The sequence below is a fragment of the Panthera tigris genome, chromosome E2, assembly GCF_018350195.1.
Source record: "Panthera tigris isolate Pti1 chromosome E2, P.tigris_Pti1_mat1.1, whole genome shotgun sequence".
NCBI classification, from domain to species: domain Eukaryota; kingdom Metazoa; phylum Chordata; class Mammalia; order Carnivora; family Felidae; genus Panthera; species Panthera tigris.
Genome location: NC_056674.1, coordinates 32,934,145 through 32,951,999, shown reverse-complemented (window position 1 = coordinate 32,951,999; position 17,855 = coordinate 32,934,145). Strand labels below are relative to the sequence as shown.

At 47.6% G+C, this 17,855-nt stretch overlaps 1 protein-coding gene across 1 annotated transcript in view; it reads left to right on the top strand.

Annotated features, from left to right (window-relative positions):
- The first annotated feature begins 3,405 nt into the window (after positions 1 to 3,405).
- Positions 3,406 to 17,855, top strand: part of CES5A (carboxylesterase 5A) — a 28,659-nt gene continuing 14,209 nt past the window's right edge. Inside the window, 8 exon segments of the mRNA XM_042970186.1 lie at positions 3,406 to 3,724; positions 5,775 to 5,913; positions 7,265 to 7,398; positions 7,868 to 8,021; positions 9,997 to 10,104; positions 11,886 to 11,990; positions 13,057 to 13,197; positions 16,242 to 16,307. Coding sequence (XP_042826120.1) covers positions 3,561 to 3,724; positions 5,775 to 5,913; positions 7,265 to 7,398; positions 7,868 to 8,021; positions 9,997 to 10,104; positions 11,886 to 11,990; positions 13,057 to 13,197; positions 16,242 to 16,307 — 1,011 coding nt within the window. The 5' untranslated portion in view covers positions 3,406 to 3,560.

The following is a 17,855-nucleotide window of genomic DNA, read 5'->3' as shown; positions in this document are numbered from 1 at the left end:
TTCCCTGTCTAGCACATTTCCCACTTTTGGACTTAAGTCTAAGAGGGGCTCAGGGTGCCTGGTATCGCTCCCTGTTTTCCCTACCATTGTTCCCTTCTCTTTCCCAAGATCCATGGTGCAGGAGGGGCAGATTCTCCACTCTGTCTTTTTGGGGTCCTCTACACGATACCCTACAGCTTTACTATAATGGTTACCAGAGGTGGGGGGATGATTTTGCGGTATAGAAATGCAAAATATACTGATTTACTCCTTTCAAAACACTATTTCCATTGCATTAGCTATATACAAATTTCTTGATAATAAATCATTTTTTAAGTCAATTTAAAGAAAACTTCTGAGTGAATCGATAGTCAAGTTAGTAGTGGGAATGGTACCAACTGTGAAGTTACAAGGCCAATGGCTAAGTTGAGGGAAACACCAGGACCCACGGAAGAAGCTGTGACGGATACATAAATGGAAAAGACCTTTTGTCTAGGAGGAAGGCAATCCTATTCGCAGGTAATTAGGAAGCAAGAGGTACCAGAAAAGCAAAGTTCTAAGGAGTTCAGGAGAATCTAGGAAAGGTTCTTGAAAGAGGTGGGTGTTGAATTGAGTTTTAAAGGGTAAGAAGCTAGAGAAGAAAGGCATCAGCATGTGTGTGTGTGTGTGTGTGTGTGTGTGTGTGTGTGTGTCTTAATAAGCTAGGGTTAGATTCCAGTCTAGCAAATACCACTGACAACCTACTCTATGGCCCGGACCCAAGCTAAGGGCTTTGATGCCTAAAACACTGTAAGTACCTGAACCTAGCAGCAACCAGCATGTCTATACATAGGATTTTGGTATGCTTAATGTTGAGCCTAAACCAGTAAACTCTGCAGGCACATCAGAAACATTTTAGAAATTCCCACCCCATCCCCCATTCATCTCCCAGGATTTGTGATCACTTCAAAGGTGGGCAGTTTGAATATCCAGACGTCTGGTATAGGCAGTCTCTTTCTTTCTTACTCCTCAACAGCATATGTAGGGCCTGTTCACTGGATTTCAGGGGCAATTTGAGGGATTTTCAAGGTTTATTTGAACCATAAGTGATTTTTGCTGAATTAAGAATCAAACCTTCAGAAAGGACTGCGCTCAAGTCCTGTTTCTGTAATTCCTGGTGCTGTCATAGGCATATCAGAAATGGAGCTGGAATTGAGGTGAAAGATATTATTTGCTGGAAGGCATCTATTCTGCAGAGGTTTACAGAGCACCTGCCTTTAGCCACATGCATCAGGCAGCCCCTTGCTCTGAGCTCGAGGAAGCCTTTCCTTGCCTATTATACAGAGTTCTGTAGCCAGCAGGCTCCTAATATGTGCTTGTGACAATCCTGCATTTCTCAGGTGGTGACCACTCTGGGAAACCTGTGCATTAGGTTGATGCTTCCCAAACCCACTATGGATATTGTCCTGCCCCCATATCTCCAGGGGGAGTGGAGCAGAAGGACACAATATCAACAAGTACACCAGATAATTCTGATTCTACCCATCCAGCCCCAAGCATTTGGAAAACCCCATCCCAGGCCCTTTACCCTGAGGGCAGCGTGGACCCTGTTGGGAGCAGGATGGTGATGCTCCTGGGTCCTGAGCTGTATCTTCTATGACCCACCAGCAGCGCAGCGAGAACCCAGAATGCTAAGGACATGCTCCAACAGAACCATGCATGGTAACTTCACCTCTTTGGGCTTGTCTCCTCATATTTACACAGGGTGCTGGGTCTAGATCAGAATTGTAGCCAGTAGAAATACTGCAATGTGTTCATATTATGACTTTTAAAAAGTGAGGCTGCATATAAAAATTGAGAGAGATCATAGACTTCTGGTTTGGTGTACCTACATTGTCATAAGCCAAATGTTTACTGGAGTTGAGAAGCCATTGCCCCTTTAAGACAGGGCATGTGCTATCCAGTTTTCCACAGTCCCCACTGCTTCCAGTTGATCTCTCTTGGCCAGCTTCATTCACTGCTTGTTTGCTGCCTTCCTGACCTTTGCAGGCATCAGAGCTGAGGTCTTTGACTTACCTGATCCCAAATGTCTTTTCTATTTATATCACCCCATGAGCCCAGAACCTACCACATTATCCTTCACCAGCTCACTAGTTAATCATCAGCTTCTCCTTATATAAATTGGAACAGGAAAGTCTTGCTTGGCCAATTCCTCTGCAGATCTTGGTCTGATGCCTTTCTCCACCAACCCTGCATCCTGTGTCTGCCTGCTCAACATTTGTTGAGCCCTTTCTTTCTTTGACTGAAGCTCTCTGAGGCCAGCGGAGGCCGCGGATGTGCGAGGAGTTCAGGCGGTCCAGCCGGATGAGTGGGATGTGGGTGCACCCAGGCCAGACCCTGATCTGGGCTCTTTGGGTCCTTGCAGCTGTCATTAAGGGTGAGACACCCAGTGGGAGAGGAGGGCCCTCAGAAGATAGGGTAGGGGGATTTCCTTATCTTGGATGTTTTTTTTCTACTAGTGCAAACAAACTTATTTCTCAGAGGTCTCATGGTGCATGGAAAGCCATGTAGTAACCTCAGGGCACCTGACCAATCTCCCAGTGTCACTGAAAGCCCCCCAACAGAGTGTCCTTTGTGGGTGTGGGTATTGCACAGAAGATCCAGGTCCTATCCTTGGGTGCTCATACCTTGTCGAGGCTTGCAGAGCCCTCTGTCCTGGGTGCTGGGGAGGGGCAAAGGATAGAGCCCATGCTTTGTGGTACTGGCTGCCCGGATAGGACTTTCACTGTCACAGTGACGTTAGAGCAGGTAGCACCAAGACACCTGAGTCCTGCCAAGCAAGTAGCTGGGCAGTGAACTTCTCAATGCTCTATATTCTATGTGGAAACCAAGAAGCTTGCACTCTCGGTTTCCCAAAATGTCCTCCTCATATCCTGGAGGTGAATGAGCTGATGTCAGGTGGCATCTGTATGAGAACTTTTTATTTTCATTGACATCTACTTATTTTCACGCGTATTCAAAAGCGTATACTTAATTCATCAGAAGCACAGTTCCGTAGATGTTAATGCTTAGGAATCCTCTAGGTAAGATTTTTTAAGTTTATTAAAATTTAATTTTAAGAAAAATTAAAAAGCTAGTAGTCAGACAGGGGACGCACAGACATGCCAGCAAATGTGACAGTGAGTATGAAAATGACCAGCATGTGGGGACTCTGGGTTAGATGACTTTGTGGGACCCTAGGATCTGCAGCCCTGGCATGTATCAGTTCCAGAGTAAGAGAAATCTGTGCTGCAGAAGGGAGAGGCTACTTGTGCCCTAAGGTGACCAGAAACTTTTGTGGGTCGGTGCTATACTCCTAGTAGAAACTAAGTCGATGTTCTTACGCAGGTGGCAATCTTGAAGGAAGCAGTGGACCTGGGTTCATTGACGGGGAGTCTAGATACTTCCTGTTGCACCGCGTCTGGGCCAACAAAGAGTGCCCCCGCTGAGGGGAGCTCCTAGTTGAGCTTATTCTGGTTCTCTACCAGGCCAGCATCTGATTCCTCCCTGTGTGTCCCCTCAGGGCCAGCTGCTGATGCACCAGTGAGGAGCACCAGGCTGGGATGGGTCCGGGGAAGCAAACCACTGTACTGGGAAGCACCGTGCCTGTGAACATGTTCCTCGGGATCCCCTATGCTGCACCTCCTCTAGGGCCCCTGCGATTTAAGCAACCAAAGCCTGCTTTGCCCTGGAATGACTTCCGAAATGCCACATCCTACCCTAAATTGTAAGAGCAGGCTCGGTCCCATGGGTGGAATGTGAACTGGGAGTGGGGACACAGCACTGAGTGGGAATAAAGGTCATGCAGCCTCCTGGGAAAGGTGGGGAACAAGAAGGAGGAGGAGGGGACGGAGGAGGACGAGGAGGACGAGGAGGAGGGTGGGTACGGGAGTAGACAAGACCTTCGGTAATCTCATGGCTCCCCAGCTGGCTGACCAGCAGAATCAGTGGTGGTGGTGTTCAGAGCATGCAGATTTCTTGGGCTCCCTTCTTGAACTTCCTAAATTGGAATCTCCGGAGCTGGGCCCAAAAAACTAGAGTCACTGAAAGGTCTCTAGGGATTTGTGGACCAATCAGGTTTGGGAACCACTACGTCGGACTCACTGAGTCTTTGTCCGGGTGATTCCATGTCACCTCTCACCCAGGCTGAGGCCCTTAGGGTGAAGAACCACCTTGCAAGAGATTTCAGCTCTAGCACTCTGTGCCCAGTGCAGGGAAATCCATAGACACCTATGGAATACGTGAGTGTGTTCTGGGCCGGGAGCTCCCAGTCACTGCAAATTTTCAAGCTGAGTGAGGTGGGTGAATCCTGAGAACTTGAGCATAGGTTGAGATGGAAGACTTGAAAATCCTCAAGAATCTTCTGAAACTCAGATTTTGTGAAGTCCTTACATTGGGCCACGCCGGTTCCTTGCCTTGGCGGTCCCAGGCAGAAGGAGTACCCTGGTTTTAGGAAGTGCCCTAAGCCACAAAGGAGACCCCATGTGGCCCAGCGACTGAGGACACTAAGCTGAAACTCATCTGTTCATTCATTCGGTTATTCATTCAACTAATATCCATTAAGAGCCAGCTCAGTAACTTCCTCTCCATTAAGCTCTGGCAGATACCACAGTGGGCTGGTCACAGCTTCCCTGAAGGAACCTGGGGGCTGGTGGGGGTGGCAGGGGTGGAAATAACAGCAATAATTAAAATATAGAGTGACAAGGGCAACCTTAGGGGATCAGAAAATGGTGCTGAGAAGGAACCACCTAGCCTCACCTTGTGGGGAGGTCAGGGATGGCTGTGTTGAAAGCAGCGAGGGCTTGATTTCTGATAAACAACATACAAAAGGGCAAAAAGGCATAAGCACTTGTCTGGGGGTAAATTTGCAGCGATGGTTTCCCACCGCCTAATCTGTACACTATTTTATTAAAAAAACAATTAACATTCATGGAGCACTGAAGTATAGTAGAAATCACATATGTAGACTCCTTCAATCTTATTGCATAGCAAGCAGGCTCAGTGCTAGGGGCTATGAAGTACTGAGGTGACCAAAGCAGAGTCCTAGGCTTTAAGCTGCTCCCATTTGAGTGGGAAAGCTGGTAACACCCATGTACAAGCCCAGGAGAACTTCTAGGAAAGAACACAGCATGTACAGCGGTCTCCAAAGAAGAGCTGTGGTCTAACTGGAGAAATCTCAGAAGGCTTCTTGAAGGAGGTGGCACTTGCACTGAATCTGAAAGAAAGGAAAGAACACGAGCAAACAAACATGAGGAGAGAACAGTCTGGGCATAGGGACCAGCTTGAGCAAAGGTTTGAATGCAGGAATCTCCTTGTACATATACCTCTATAGGTCCCTGGTAGAAAAGCCTAGAGGTGTCCTTTTGTTCCTCTGGGTGCAGAAAAGGGAGCTACTAGAGTAATACCCTTGATTTGCAGCCCAGGGTCTTGCCCTTTAGTTTGGGGAATTGTTGAGTCATCTTGAATCTCTATGTGTGTGTCTGGGGTTATGGTAGCGGGTGTGGGCATGGGTGGGTACTGGAGGTTAATGGCACAATTATTCTGCACAACATACTCTCCTACCCCCAAGCCAGATCAAAGAGAATCATAGTTTGTTTCTTTGTCTGTGCCACTATGGCAGGGGCCAGGGAGATGATTAGACTCTGTACCAATAGCTCCCATATGCCTCTTCTGCTCAGACATAGGACACCAGGCCTCCCTGCCGTCATGGGACCTGGCCCCTCCCAGGCAAGTGTGCTGACAGCAACTCTGAGGATTTTTCCTTTTTTTCCTCCAAGATGCTCCCAGGACTTAGAGTGGCTGGTCTCCTATCAACACATTCTCAAACTGCATTACCCCAAATTGGAAACGTCCGAAGACTGCCTGTACCTTAACATCTATGCGCCAGCCCATGCGGACAATGGCTCCAACCTCCCTGTAAGGCTGCCTGCCATGCGGGGGGCTCCAGCTAGCAGGTTCTCGGCCAGGGGCCCAGGAGGAGTGGCTGGGTGTCTAGAATCCAACCTACCCCCTGTTGGGTAAAAGAGAAATGTAATCACTTGCACATCAATAATTTTCTTAAAAAGTCATTTAATGACAGATTCCCTCTAACTTCCTTTCTGATTGCTTCTTTATTGGCAGGAACTTGACCTTCAATTTTTATTTTGTTTTGATTTTCCCCTCTGTTGAGTATTTAATGGTCTGTAAACATTTAGAAAGACTGCTTACAAGGACTCGGTTTGGGAAATCCTTTAAAGAGGATATACACCTTCCAATTTTTCTGTTTGCAACGAGGACAGGTAATAATACTAAGTATTTCATTTAGGAATGTAAAATATCTCTGTATAAGTGAGTAGGAAAGCCATCATCTCTCCCCCATGCCACTGCAATGAGAGACTCACTCTATTGGATCATAACAACAACATATATTGAGCAATTGACTGTGTGCCAGGCACAGTACATTATCTCATTTAACCCCCACAGTAATCATGGGTAAACATTACTGGACCCATAGTACAGATTAAGAAGATGAGGCACAGGGATGGCATAAATGCCTTGTACACACAGTGAGTAGAAATTCCCGTGTCAAAGCCAGTGCTTTGTCTGGTTCTCCCTTATCCCCCATGGCTGGCCCAAGACTTGTAGTCCCTAATATGACCTTAAAAAAGAGAATGAAAAAGATATATTTGTAAGTATATGAATCATGATAGTACCATGTGAATGTTTTATGTTGCCCAGTCCCAATTTTTCTAATTGATATAGTAAAGTTTTCACACTTCTCTTCCCTTTTTTTTTTCTCTCCTCGCTTCGCTTCTCTCTGTAGGTAGTGGAAAGAGTAAAGTTAAAACAGTTTAAGCGGATTTTGCTCTCCACAGGGCTTACAATGATTTCTGTCTTCGTGTGGGTCACAAGTTCAGTGATATTTGGTTAATACTTTCTGAGCACTTGAAATTGTTCTAAGAACTTAAATGCAGAATCTTGTTGAAATCTCATGATAGCCCATAAGATGAGATACTTTCATTCTTCACATCTTACAGATGAGAAAAATGAGCCTCAGAGAGGTTAAGTAATCTTCCCAGCATCACACAGTTTGTCAGTGGCAGAGCTGGGAATCAAACTCAGGCCTCCATGCTCACCCCTTGGCCTTCTTCAAAAGACATAATCTCTCATGCTTTTAGAAAGGAAAGTGAGACACCTATATTTCCCTAAAGAAGGAAGGTCCCAAATGTATGGGGAGGGGGTATGAATGCCTGGCAGGCCAACTGGAGGGTTCCTCTCCCTTCTACAGGTCATGGTGTGGTTCCCCGGGGGTGCCTTCAAGATTGGCTCAGCCTCCTTCTTCGATGGGTCCGCCCTGGCTGCCTACGAGGACGTGCTGATCGTGACTACCCAGTACCGGCTAGGAATATTTGGTTTTTTCAAGTAAGTGTCCCTGAGAGCTTGACACCCCAGGTCCCCGAGGCACAGCTGTATGGCAGCCACAGGGGATTCAGTGCCCAGCTGCGTAAGGAAGAATGAGCCTTCAGTGACACTGAATAACTGTGACCCGAATTAGTGAGGTAATCTTTGCAGCTATAACAGATAAACTCCCAAGTCTTGGTGGCTTAAAACAATAAAAATCTCTTTCTCACTCAAGTAAGGTCCAACTGAGTGATCCTGGCTGACAGACATCTTTTCACATGGTCAGTCAAGGACCTGGCTCCTTCCCGTCTTGTGACTCTGCCCTCCTTTCGGGGCCTAGACCCTCTGCGTCTGGCCAGCAGATGGACGAACAGCAGGGAAGATCCTGCAAAGGAGTGGCCACCCACCCACAGCCTCCACCTTGAACTCCTTGAGCGGCAGGAAGCAGATTGCAGCCCACTGAGTATTCTCACCCTACTTCTGGCCCCAGCACAGGGGATGAGCATGCCCGCGGGAACTGGGCCTTCCTGGACCAGGTGGCCGCCCTAACCTGGGTCCAGGACAACATCAAGTGCTTCGGTGGTGACCCACGCTCCGTGACCATCTTCGGACAGTCAGCGGGAGCCATCAGTGTTTCCAGCCTCGTGAGTTCTTCTCTTTGGGATTTGAACAGACCTTGGTGGGGGAGGTTACAAAAATGAGGACCATGAATCACTTATAGCTGACTGGTGCTTTCCTGTGAAACAAACACTTTTATACACATTGTCTCCCTCAAGCCTCACAGAGAGAGTTAGGGGCTCTCTGTCATTTTGTGGACAAGAGCTGTCATCAGGAAGAGTTTAAATGAATTACCCAAGATCACATCCTGAGTAATAGTTTGAAGAAAAATCCCTTATATTTATAGGGTGGAAGCCCTGGTGTCCAATTACCAGGACTGGTAATTACTTGTTTAATAGGAAAGTTCAGCTAAAACTTTTTAAAAAAAGGATGCATATAACATTTTTTTTTTAATTTTTTTAACGTTTTTTATTTATTTTTGAGACAGAGAGAGACAGAGCATGAACGGGGGAGGGGCAGACAGAGAGGGAGACACAGAATCAGAAGCAGGCTCCAGGCTCGGAGCCATCAGCCCAGAGCCCGATGCGGGGCTTGAACTCACGGACCGCGAGATCGTGACCTGAGCTGAAGTCGGACACTTAACCGACTGAGCCACCCAGGCGCCCCTATAACATTTTATTTTATTTATTTTTTATTTTTTTTAACGTTTATTTATTTTTGAGACAGAGAGAGACAGAGCATGAACAGGGGAGGGGCAGAGAGAGAGGGAGACACAGAATCCGAAACAGTTTCCAGGCTCTGAGCGGTCAGCACAGAGCCCGACGCGGGGCTCGAACTCACGGACCATGAGATCATGACCTGAGCCGAAGTCGGACGCTTAACCGACCAAGCCACCCAGGTGCCCCATTTTATTTTAACTTCAAAGAGAAAGTGTACGTTTCTCTATCAGTGGTTTGGTATATAGTGTGGTATCTTTTCAAGGTTGGTCTGCTGGCTAGAGGTCCAGCGTGGTTCTCTGGCATAAACCACCCATTGGAATCATGGTCCTCTAATTACGGTTTCAGCTTCTTTACAGTGAGCATGAATTTTAAAAGATGCGTGCTTTGTAGTCTGTGAATGAGGTGCATTTATGGAATTTTCCGCTCCCCGCCGCCGCACCCAACGTATTTTACTCTTACCTTTTTCACACCTAATTTGCCGGCAGTATTTTTCAGCTACTTGTCTTTATCACAGGTTTCTTTCCCCCAAACATAGTTTTGTTTTCTTTTCTTACACACATACTTCACTGGTTCCCGCGGTATTTCATTGATTATGTAATTACAGTAGCAAGTGTAACTGACCAAACAAGTGAGGAAGCAAACACACCTGCCTCTTGGCCAGAAACTTGTGGGAATAGAAACCTGTGGTGGTGCTAGAAAATAGCCCACTGGCTCTGAGTGCTTGGCATCTCTAGGGTCACATGTTCATCACAAAAGTCTGTTACATAGAAGTGGTTTAAGAGAGCTTCCACGGTGTAGCACTTGACAATATACAAGATATTTTTGTATCTTCAAAATAATTCAGTAAGGTGAATTATAATAACTCAACTTTACACATATGATGACAACCCCCGTTTCGTGGGTGCATGCTGTCCGACCAGGCATTGTGCAAAGCCTTCTATATTTGTTACTTCTGCTCTATGCCACAATTCTGTGATATGTGCTCCATTTTTCCTTCCAGTTTTGCAAGAAGTAAATTGATGCTCAGAAATGTGAAACAATTTGCCTGAGATTCCCCCAGCTAGGAAACGAACGAGCTAGCAAGCAATCACACACCAGGATGTTTGACCTCAAAGTTCCTGAGGCACCTGGGGCTCAGACAGGTTAAATAATTTGTCCATACATCCATGGCTAGTCCTTGAGTCCCCAAACCAGGGCTTTTTTTTTTTTTTTTTTTTCTGTAAGCACAAAGCTTTTAAGGAGGCTTCCTGGGAAGGTTTCTTCAAGGAAAGGTGGGTGGTGTATGTGCTGGATGGAGAGTCCCCTGCATAACTTTTCCTGGTCTCTTGTGTTCTGTCTCCAGATTCTGTCCCCCATGGCCAATGGCTTATTCCACAAAGCCATCATGCAGAGTGGGGTGGCCATCCTGCCTTTAGTGATGAGATCCCCTGGTGATGAGAGGAAGAAGGATGTAGGTATCTCGTTAACACCTCTCCTCTACTTGGTCAGGGGAGAATGTGGTCAGGTGTCGATAGACCATGTGCTTGGCAGTCCTACTGACCATGGTCAGAAGAATCTGATGCTGGCCAAGGTGAACCTTATTGCTCTATGGGAGGCCTGGTTTGACAGAAAATAGGTCCCCAGTGAAATACTGTTGGTGTGCGTGAATGTGTGTGTGTGTGTGTGTGTGTGTGTGTGTGTGTGTACATGAGTGTCTATGTAATTGTTCTGACATCTTATTCATTATTCTTCGCTTAGGATATATAACTCAGTCCCCTGTGTTATATACGGCTCATGTCCTATATCGACTCCACTCTATCTAGAGTACTCTGTTAAGAAAGATTCTTAGGCTGTTTCCAATTCAGTGGGAAATAACACTGTGACTGATTCTTGTTGCCTGGCATGAGATTGTGAGGGGGCGGTGAGGCATATGCCCCAGACTTTTGTCATCTGTCATCTTGGTTAGTGCTCTAGCGGACAGTGAGGACCTGGAGACCAAGGTCTCTTGCATCTTTCATGTCCCGGCATGATTCCTGGTGCATACTAGGTGACTATTGCTGTTTGCTGAATGAATGAGTTAACAAATGAGCTGATTCGGTCAATGAAGATTAAGCACGGGGCTGTGGAGCCACCTCCTGGGGACTATGCATTTTCGTGGTGCATTTGCTTGAACACCTGATAGAAAATGACAGTGCACACCACAAGCAGAGACATGGAGTCATAATATTGTAAAAATACTCTCAATGCATCGGGAATATTGATTTGGGGAACATGACGTATCAACTTTCAGTTTGTGCCTCTGTTTGTTCATTTAGCACACGTACGCTGAGTGTCCATAGTCCTCCCAGCTCTATGCTAGGACCTGTGGGTTTATAAATGGGAAGGGCTACACTGACTTCAGAAGACCATAATCATTTTACGACAAAGGTTTTTAACCTGAAATCCATGGGTAGTTGGGAGATGGTCCTTGAGCTCCTACAGTTGTACGTTGTGTGTAGATTCTATATGTTTGTGCATTTTCCCAGGGAGAGGGTTTGTAGCTTTCGTTGGATTCTCAGAGCATTCATGACTCCCAGACACTTGGGGGGCCACCACTTTCAAGGGATGAGCTCCCACGGAAAGTTCGACAACTGCGCAAGGCAGTGTTTGTGAAAAGGCTAGGTAGAGAAGGTGGGAATCCTTGAGGTAACAGGAAATCAGAGGAGGAAGGGGTTCATGGGAGCTGCAGTGGTCCGAAAGGACATCTCGGAGGAGCCAGGGATGAGTGGAATTGATGTGAGACAGGAAAAGCTGTTCAGGGTATTCTAGGCTGTGGTGGGGATGAGGCTTAACAGAGCTGACAGGCTGGCACTGAGCCAGAGTCATGCCTCAACTGACAGTTAAGTCATGCTTGCAAAGCTGCTCCTCACGCTTGGGGCTCCTGGCTCCACTCAGCATCCCAGAGTTGGGCGCCTGGACTCAGTGAGGCCTACTGCCAGTGGAGCCAACATCATCGGACTGGTCTCCCCATGGCCAGGAACCTTGACTCTGTTCCACAGCCACAGGCTGACACACCACCTCCCCCTACTCCAGCGGTTGCTAAAGATGACAAGGAGAGTCAGGCAAGAGAACAAAGAGGTACAGTGCCCGCCTGTCCTCAGGGGGCGGGGAGGGGCAGCAGGCTTCATGTATGAAGGATCTAGGACTCTTCACTTTTCATTTTCTTGGCGACTTTCCATGCTGTGCTCTGACCTGGTCCTTCTCTGGCAACAGTTGCAGGTGCTTGCGCATATCTGTGGTTGCCATGCGTCTGACTCGGCTGCCCTGCTGCAGTGCCTGAGGGCAAAACCCCCCGAGGAGTTGTTGGACATCAGCAAGGTGAAGAGGGGCGGGAGGGTTTGGGGGCAGGGTGGTGCTTGGAATGGAAGGGCAGACAAACCCCACCACTCTCTTACTTACTTTGATATGGGATTTGGAAAGATGGAGGTTGGGATTCATAGTAATGGCTGTAGAATGTACAGAACCATGATAGGTCATTTAAAGAACTTGATGGGCCAGGGATGCTGCCTAGCCAGGAGAAGATCCAGGAAAACACAAATGTTGTCTTTAAGTCACTGGGAAGAGGGACTTCCCCTGTTCCACATGCTGCCAGAAGCTAAAATCAGTGTCAAGAGTGTGAGTTCTGTTAGGAAGCCATTTTGGCTTGGTATAACCAGGAAATTTCTAAAAACTCTGAAAAAGGGCCAGCACCTTTAGAAGATAGTGAGGCACCCCCCTCTGTAGGTATGTAAGCAGAGTCTAGATGACCACTGACAAATTTCAGTCACTGGACTGAATCAGCTCTTTGTGCCCCTTCCACTAGTGAGAGCTTCTGATGGTCCTTGGAAGAGCAAGGTCATTATCTGTCAGATTCCAACAATTGTGAAATACTTTGTTGGCATGGATGAAGGGTCCGCTGTGAGTTGTGCTGGAGTCTGGGAGCTGGATAACAAGTCCTTGACCCGATGGAGTGTGAAAGGTCTTCTGTGTGCTCCCCGCCATCCCCACTCCCAAACAGAGACCCCCCAAAAACGTGGATAAAGCCAGGTGTTTCCTCCTGAGACCCAAGACTCAGCCAGATCAAAGGCACAGTGCTGAGGAGGACATCTCAGGAAGATGCGCATACTAATTCCCACTACTGTGGCCACTCCCCTGTCCCCTGCTCACCACTCTGCCTGCTGCATTTGGTCAGAGGTTCTCAAAGAATTTGAGCCCCTTTGCCTAAGCAAGTGCAGGGCCGGCCAAGCAGAACTGATACATCAGGATGGGCCAACTGTGGCTTTTTCCTTTCTTAATGTAGTTTGACCACTGCTCGGCGGGTTGGGTCTCCTTGGCTGGGGGCTTGGGGACAGCAGATTTTGTGAACAGAAGCAGATGCTGATTTTTCTCTTCTTCCTTATTCCAGAAAATCACGTTTTCCATTCCAGTGGTTGATGAGTTTTTCTTTCCTGATGAGCCTCTAGCCCTATTGACTCAAAAAGCATTTAATTCAGTTCCTTCTATCATCGGAGTCAATAACCACGACTGTGCCTTCCTGCTGCCCACGGTAAGGATCCCAGCTGTCCTTCCTGTCGCTTCCTCAGCGGTGTGGCAGCTGTATGTGCTTCCACAGCTCAGCACTGCCAGCAAGGACGCCAAGTGTCATGCGGGAGCCCGGAAGCCAAGGACACGGTGATGCCCCTTCCCCTCTCTGAAGGAGGGTAGCTGAGGATTGAGGGCAGCCGGAGTCAGCATCTGCCCTGCTCCTCATACAAGGTTCATGGAGAAAGAAACAACTCTATGAAAAAAGTAAGAGAGGATGGATCCATTCGAGCTTTGTTCAAAACATCACAAATGATTGTTTCAAATGAGCACAGTTACTACTTCAAAGATGAATTTCATGCAGGTTTGGAAAATGTTCAGGCCTTTACATTTTCGTGTGCGGTTATGAAATTTTGACTTCCAAGAATGCTCTCTGGGTTTGTACAAGTTGCGAAATCACTGAATTGTCTTATTCATTCAACAAGTATGAAGCGAACATTTACTTTACGCTCTACACCCTGGTAAAAAGCAAGCATTCAACAGTGAACAAGTCATGCAGTCCCAGCTTTCTGCAGGCTCACATCCTACTGGGGAGGCCCAGATGAAATGGACAGTTGAAAAGATGGTTTCCGGAAGTGTAAGTGCTAGGAAGGACATAAACTGGTGGGAGAAGGTCTTTAGGGAGGAGGAGGGGTGGTCAAGAAAGGCTTCTCCAAGGAGGGATTATTTGTGCTCAGGCTGAGTCCTGAGAAGGAGCCACGGTTTCTTGACCCTGCCATTTAAAGAAGACCCTGTTGATTTGAAAGAAACTTTTCATCTGTCCTCAGAAGGGTAGGAATGCTCAAACCCATAACATCATCACAGCGCAGTCATGGAGACCAACCTCCTCCTTTCAAGCTGAGGGAGATGTGGTTATGAAATCCAGAGGCTTGTCAAGGTTCAAGGCTAGTTGGTGGCTGGTTAGAACCAGAACCCTGAGTTCATCAGGCTATTAAAGGCCTGTTCTACCATTATTAATGTGACTTACAGAGCAATGTTTTGGAGTAAGTGGGAGTGAGGATCTTTCTGCTCGTGTTGCAAATGAGGCATCTGAGTCACAGACTGTGGCTTCAGCAAGGCCTTTCGATGCTACCAGGTCTGTGCTAGAAAGAAAAAGGCAGGTGCTACCGATGACACCACCACCATAACCACTGCAGCCAGTCCCGAGCTCTTCCACGTGCCCAGTGTGTACCATCTGTCCAACAACTTGCAAATGGGCATTGTTATTCCTGTTTTTCAGTTAAAGAAACTTAGTCTCAGAAAGGCTAAAATTCCTTCCCCAAAGTCTCCCAGCTGGGGGAGGAGACAGTGTTGTGTAATTTCTTCATGCATTTAGGCTCTGCCATTAAATGTTGGGTTCTCTGGTAACCTGCTGTGTGACCTTAAGTGAACTGCCCAACCTCTCTGAACCTTCGTTCCTTAATCTGTGGTATAGGATGATCTTAACTACCTGCTTCACAAGCACACTTCAGTAAATGTTAGCTATTGGAATTATTCAAGTGGCAGGATGGGAATTGGTGCCTGGGTCTGCATAGCTCAAAAGCCTGCATCAGTGTGGATAGTTCATGTGACCTCGCAGCGACATCCACTGCTGACCATTGGAGACCATAGGAAATCCTCCAAAATTCCCTCCAAATCCTTCAGCTGCTGAACATATAGAGAGGTTCTTAGTGGTTGAAATACACGTGTAGATAAATTGAATGATTCAGGAGTTTCCCTCAGATTCCAGGAGACAGAGATGTTTAAATATTTACCCTCGTGATTTATTATCTCAAGACTTTCAGCAGAAAATGTCAAAGCGAAATTCATTTGACAAGTGGAGAGTATTTCTACCCTCTCATGTTTTTAAGCTGTAATACTGGCCCGGGAGGGGTCTTTTAACAAGTAATTACTCCTAGCCCTTACTATGTACCAAGCATAGCCTATGTTCTTTTTAAAAAATATTTATTTATTTATTTATCTATTTATCTATCTATTTATTTATTTATTTATTATTTATTTATTTAGAGCATACGTGCATGACCAGGGGAGGGGCAGAGAGAGAGGGAGAGAGAGACTGGGCCCAAGCAGCCTCAGCACTGTTAGTTAGCAAAGAGCACAACGTGGGACTCGATCTCACGAGCTGGGAGATCATGATCTGAGCTGAAATCAAGAGTCAGACGCTTAACCGACTGAGCCACCCAGGCACCCAAGAAAAGCCTCTGCTCTTAACCACCAGTCTTGCCACCTCACTGGCTCTCTGCAAACTGCTGGCATCTCAGAGGCCCTAATTGTAAAGATCTCTAGAAAGAGAACAATAAACCAGTAGTTTGAGATTTTTCTGGCCTCTCTTTGAATGTGGTGTCAAAGACGAGCTGTAGCCTGTATTAGTTTGCCCGGGCTGCCACAGCAAAACACCACAGACCAGGTAGCTTAAACAACAGAAACTTATTTTCTCACAATCCCGGGGGCTGGATGTCCAAGATCAAAGTGTCAGCAGGCTTAATTTCTTGTGGGGCCTCCCTCCTTGGCTTGCACGAAGCCATCTTCTCCCTGTGTCCCCACATGGTCTTTCTTCTGTATGCACACACCCCGATGTCTCTGTGTGTCAGAATTTCCTCTTCCTATAAGGACACCAGTCAGGTTGGATTAGGGCCCAACTAAAGTCCTCCCTTTGATTTCATCACTTCTTGAAAAACGTGGTCTCCCCTCTATCACACTCGGGAGTACTGGGGGTTAGGTCTTCAACGTGGGAATGGGGGTTGGGGGGCACATTTCAGCTCATAACACGGTCTTTCCACAGGGCAGCCACTCGGGCCCCACAAGGCCACAGGTATGGCAGGGAATGGCTGCCTTTAGCAAGTGTGAGAAGAGACTGTCATTGCTCCGACCCACTGAGGCCACTCCTGCATGTCGCCCCCTGGGGACTAAATGGGTTCCTGCTCTTCCCAGCCTCCCCTCTAAAAGGCAGGCCCCTCAGCCCTCAGCAAGACCACTTTCCCTTCTGGTGTCTTGAGGTGCTCACAGAGGATGCCCTACTTCTCTCCACAGGAGTTTCCTGAGATCCTCGGGGGTTCCAACAGGTCTCTGGCCCTCCACTTCATACACACATTCCTGGTAAGTGAGCCTGGGCAACTGTGACTCGTCAGAGATTCACCTATTTAACAGACCTCCTCGGGGCACACTCAGCAGTAGGGGCTGGGGCTACAGTCATTCCTCGTTCACTCATTCAGTGAATCTTTGCCAAATAGAGTACCACAGTCCCTTATTCACGATCTCAAAATCCAAGGAGCTCTGAAAAACAGCCTGTAGGACAACTGAAACTTCCTTAGCTGATAGGTGGCCCTTGGTATTTATTGTTCTTATCCACTTCATTCATCCCCCTATTCATGTGCTTCTCTGATGACATAAGTAGTGTGGGGGCTGGGGCAGCCGCCCCCAGAGCACGTGACATGACACGCAGCCTATATACTGAATTATTTATGCACAGTCAGCAAAGTTCTGAATTCTGAAACACACCCGGAACTAAGGACCTGTATTCACTCCACGCCAGCCGGGCACTGTATTAGGTTCCAGCGAGGCCCAGGATCCTGACTCAACTGTTTATTCATTCACTCCCTGAACAGATGTGTCAGTATCAGGTCTTAAGCCAGACACTAGATGTAGGAACGGATTCCTTTCTCTTCTTCCCTCCTTCTTGCCGTAAACATCCAGTGTGAACTCTGTACCAGGTTCCCTTTGTGCACTTATTCATTGACTGGCTGCTTCTTGAGAGCCCAGCGCTTCCCTAGGCACTGAGGTACAGTGATGAGCAGGCACTCCTTCTACACTTGCAGAACCTGGGGAGCGTGTGGTGGATGAAGTGAAGGAGGCACTTCAGTAGTGTCTGCAAACCAGAGCAGAGGAATGTTCGAGGCCCCATGTGGCCCACAGGAGGAAGCAGGTGGCTGCCTCAAGGAGAAGAGCCTTGAAGGATGAGTTAGGTTTGTCTGGCTGGTAGAGGAACAGGGGCCAGGGTTGCTGGAGGTCCCGGCCGGAGGACCCAAGATTAGAAGCAGAGGAGTGTGATGAGGTCAGCTGCAGGGTAGGCTGCAGTAGAGGAGGGTGCTTGCAGCTGTTATATGCTCTGAAAGGAAGGTGCAGTTCATCCCAGGAGCTGGGAACAGAGGAAGAGCGGCATGATTTGATTTCCATTTTGGAAAGAGCCTTCTGGCCACAGAGTGAGCCAGACCAGAGGCAGGGGATCCTTCGGGCCCCAAGGCCCAGAGGTAATGTTTGATGAGTCTTGGCTATCTAGGGGTCCAAACTGGGATTAAGGTTTGAGAGATACTTAAAATATATACACCAGACAGTGAGACCTCGCAGGCTGGATTGGAGATGGCCTCATGGAGGAGGAGGTGAATTATCTGGTTTAGGAAAGGGAAACATTTGAGCAGAGGGCATTTCAAGAGGAGTAGGTATGTGGAACCAGGTCCTAGGAGTGGGAAGTGGGCTTTGTGGGGAGGTGCAGGAGGACTGGAAGGGCACGCAGTCTCTCCTAGGTGGCAGAGCAAGTACTTTTCAAATGATTAAGTTGTTCTCTGATGCAGATGGCATAGCCTTGCTCTGGAACCCCAGGGGTCTGCACTGTGAGTATCCCACTGGGGCTCACCAGAGGGTCCACAG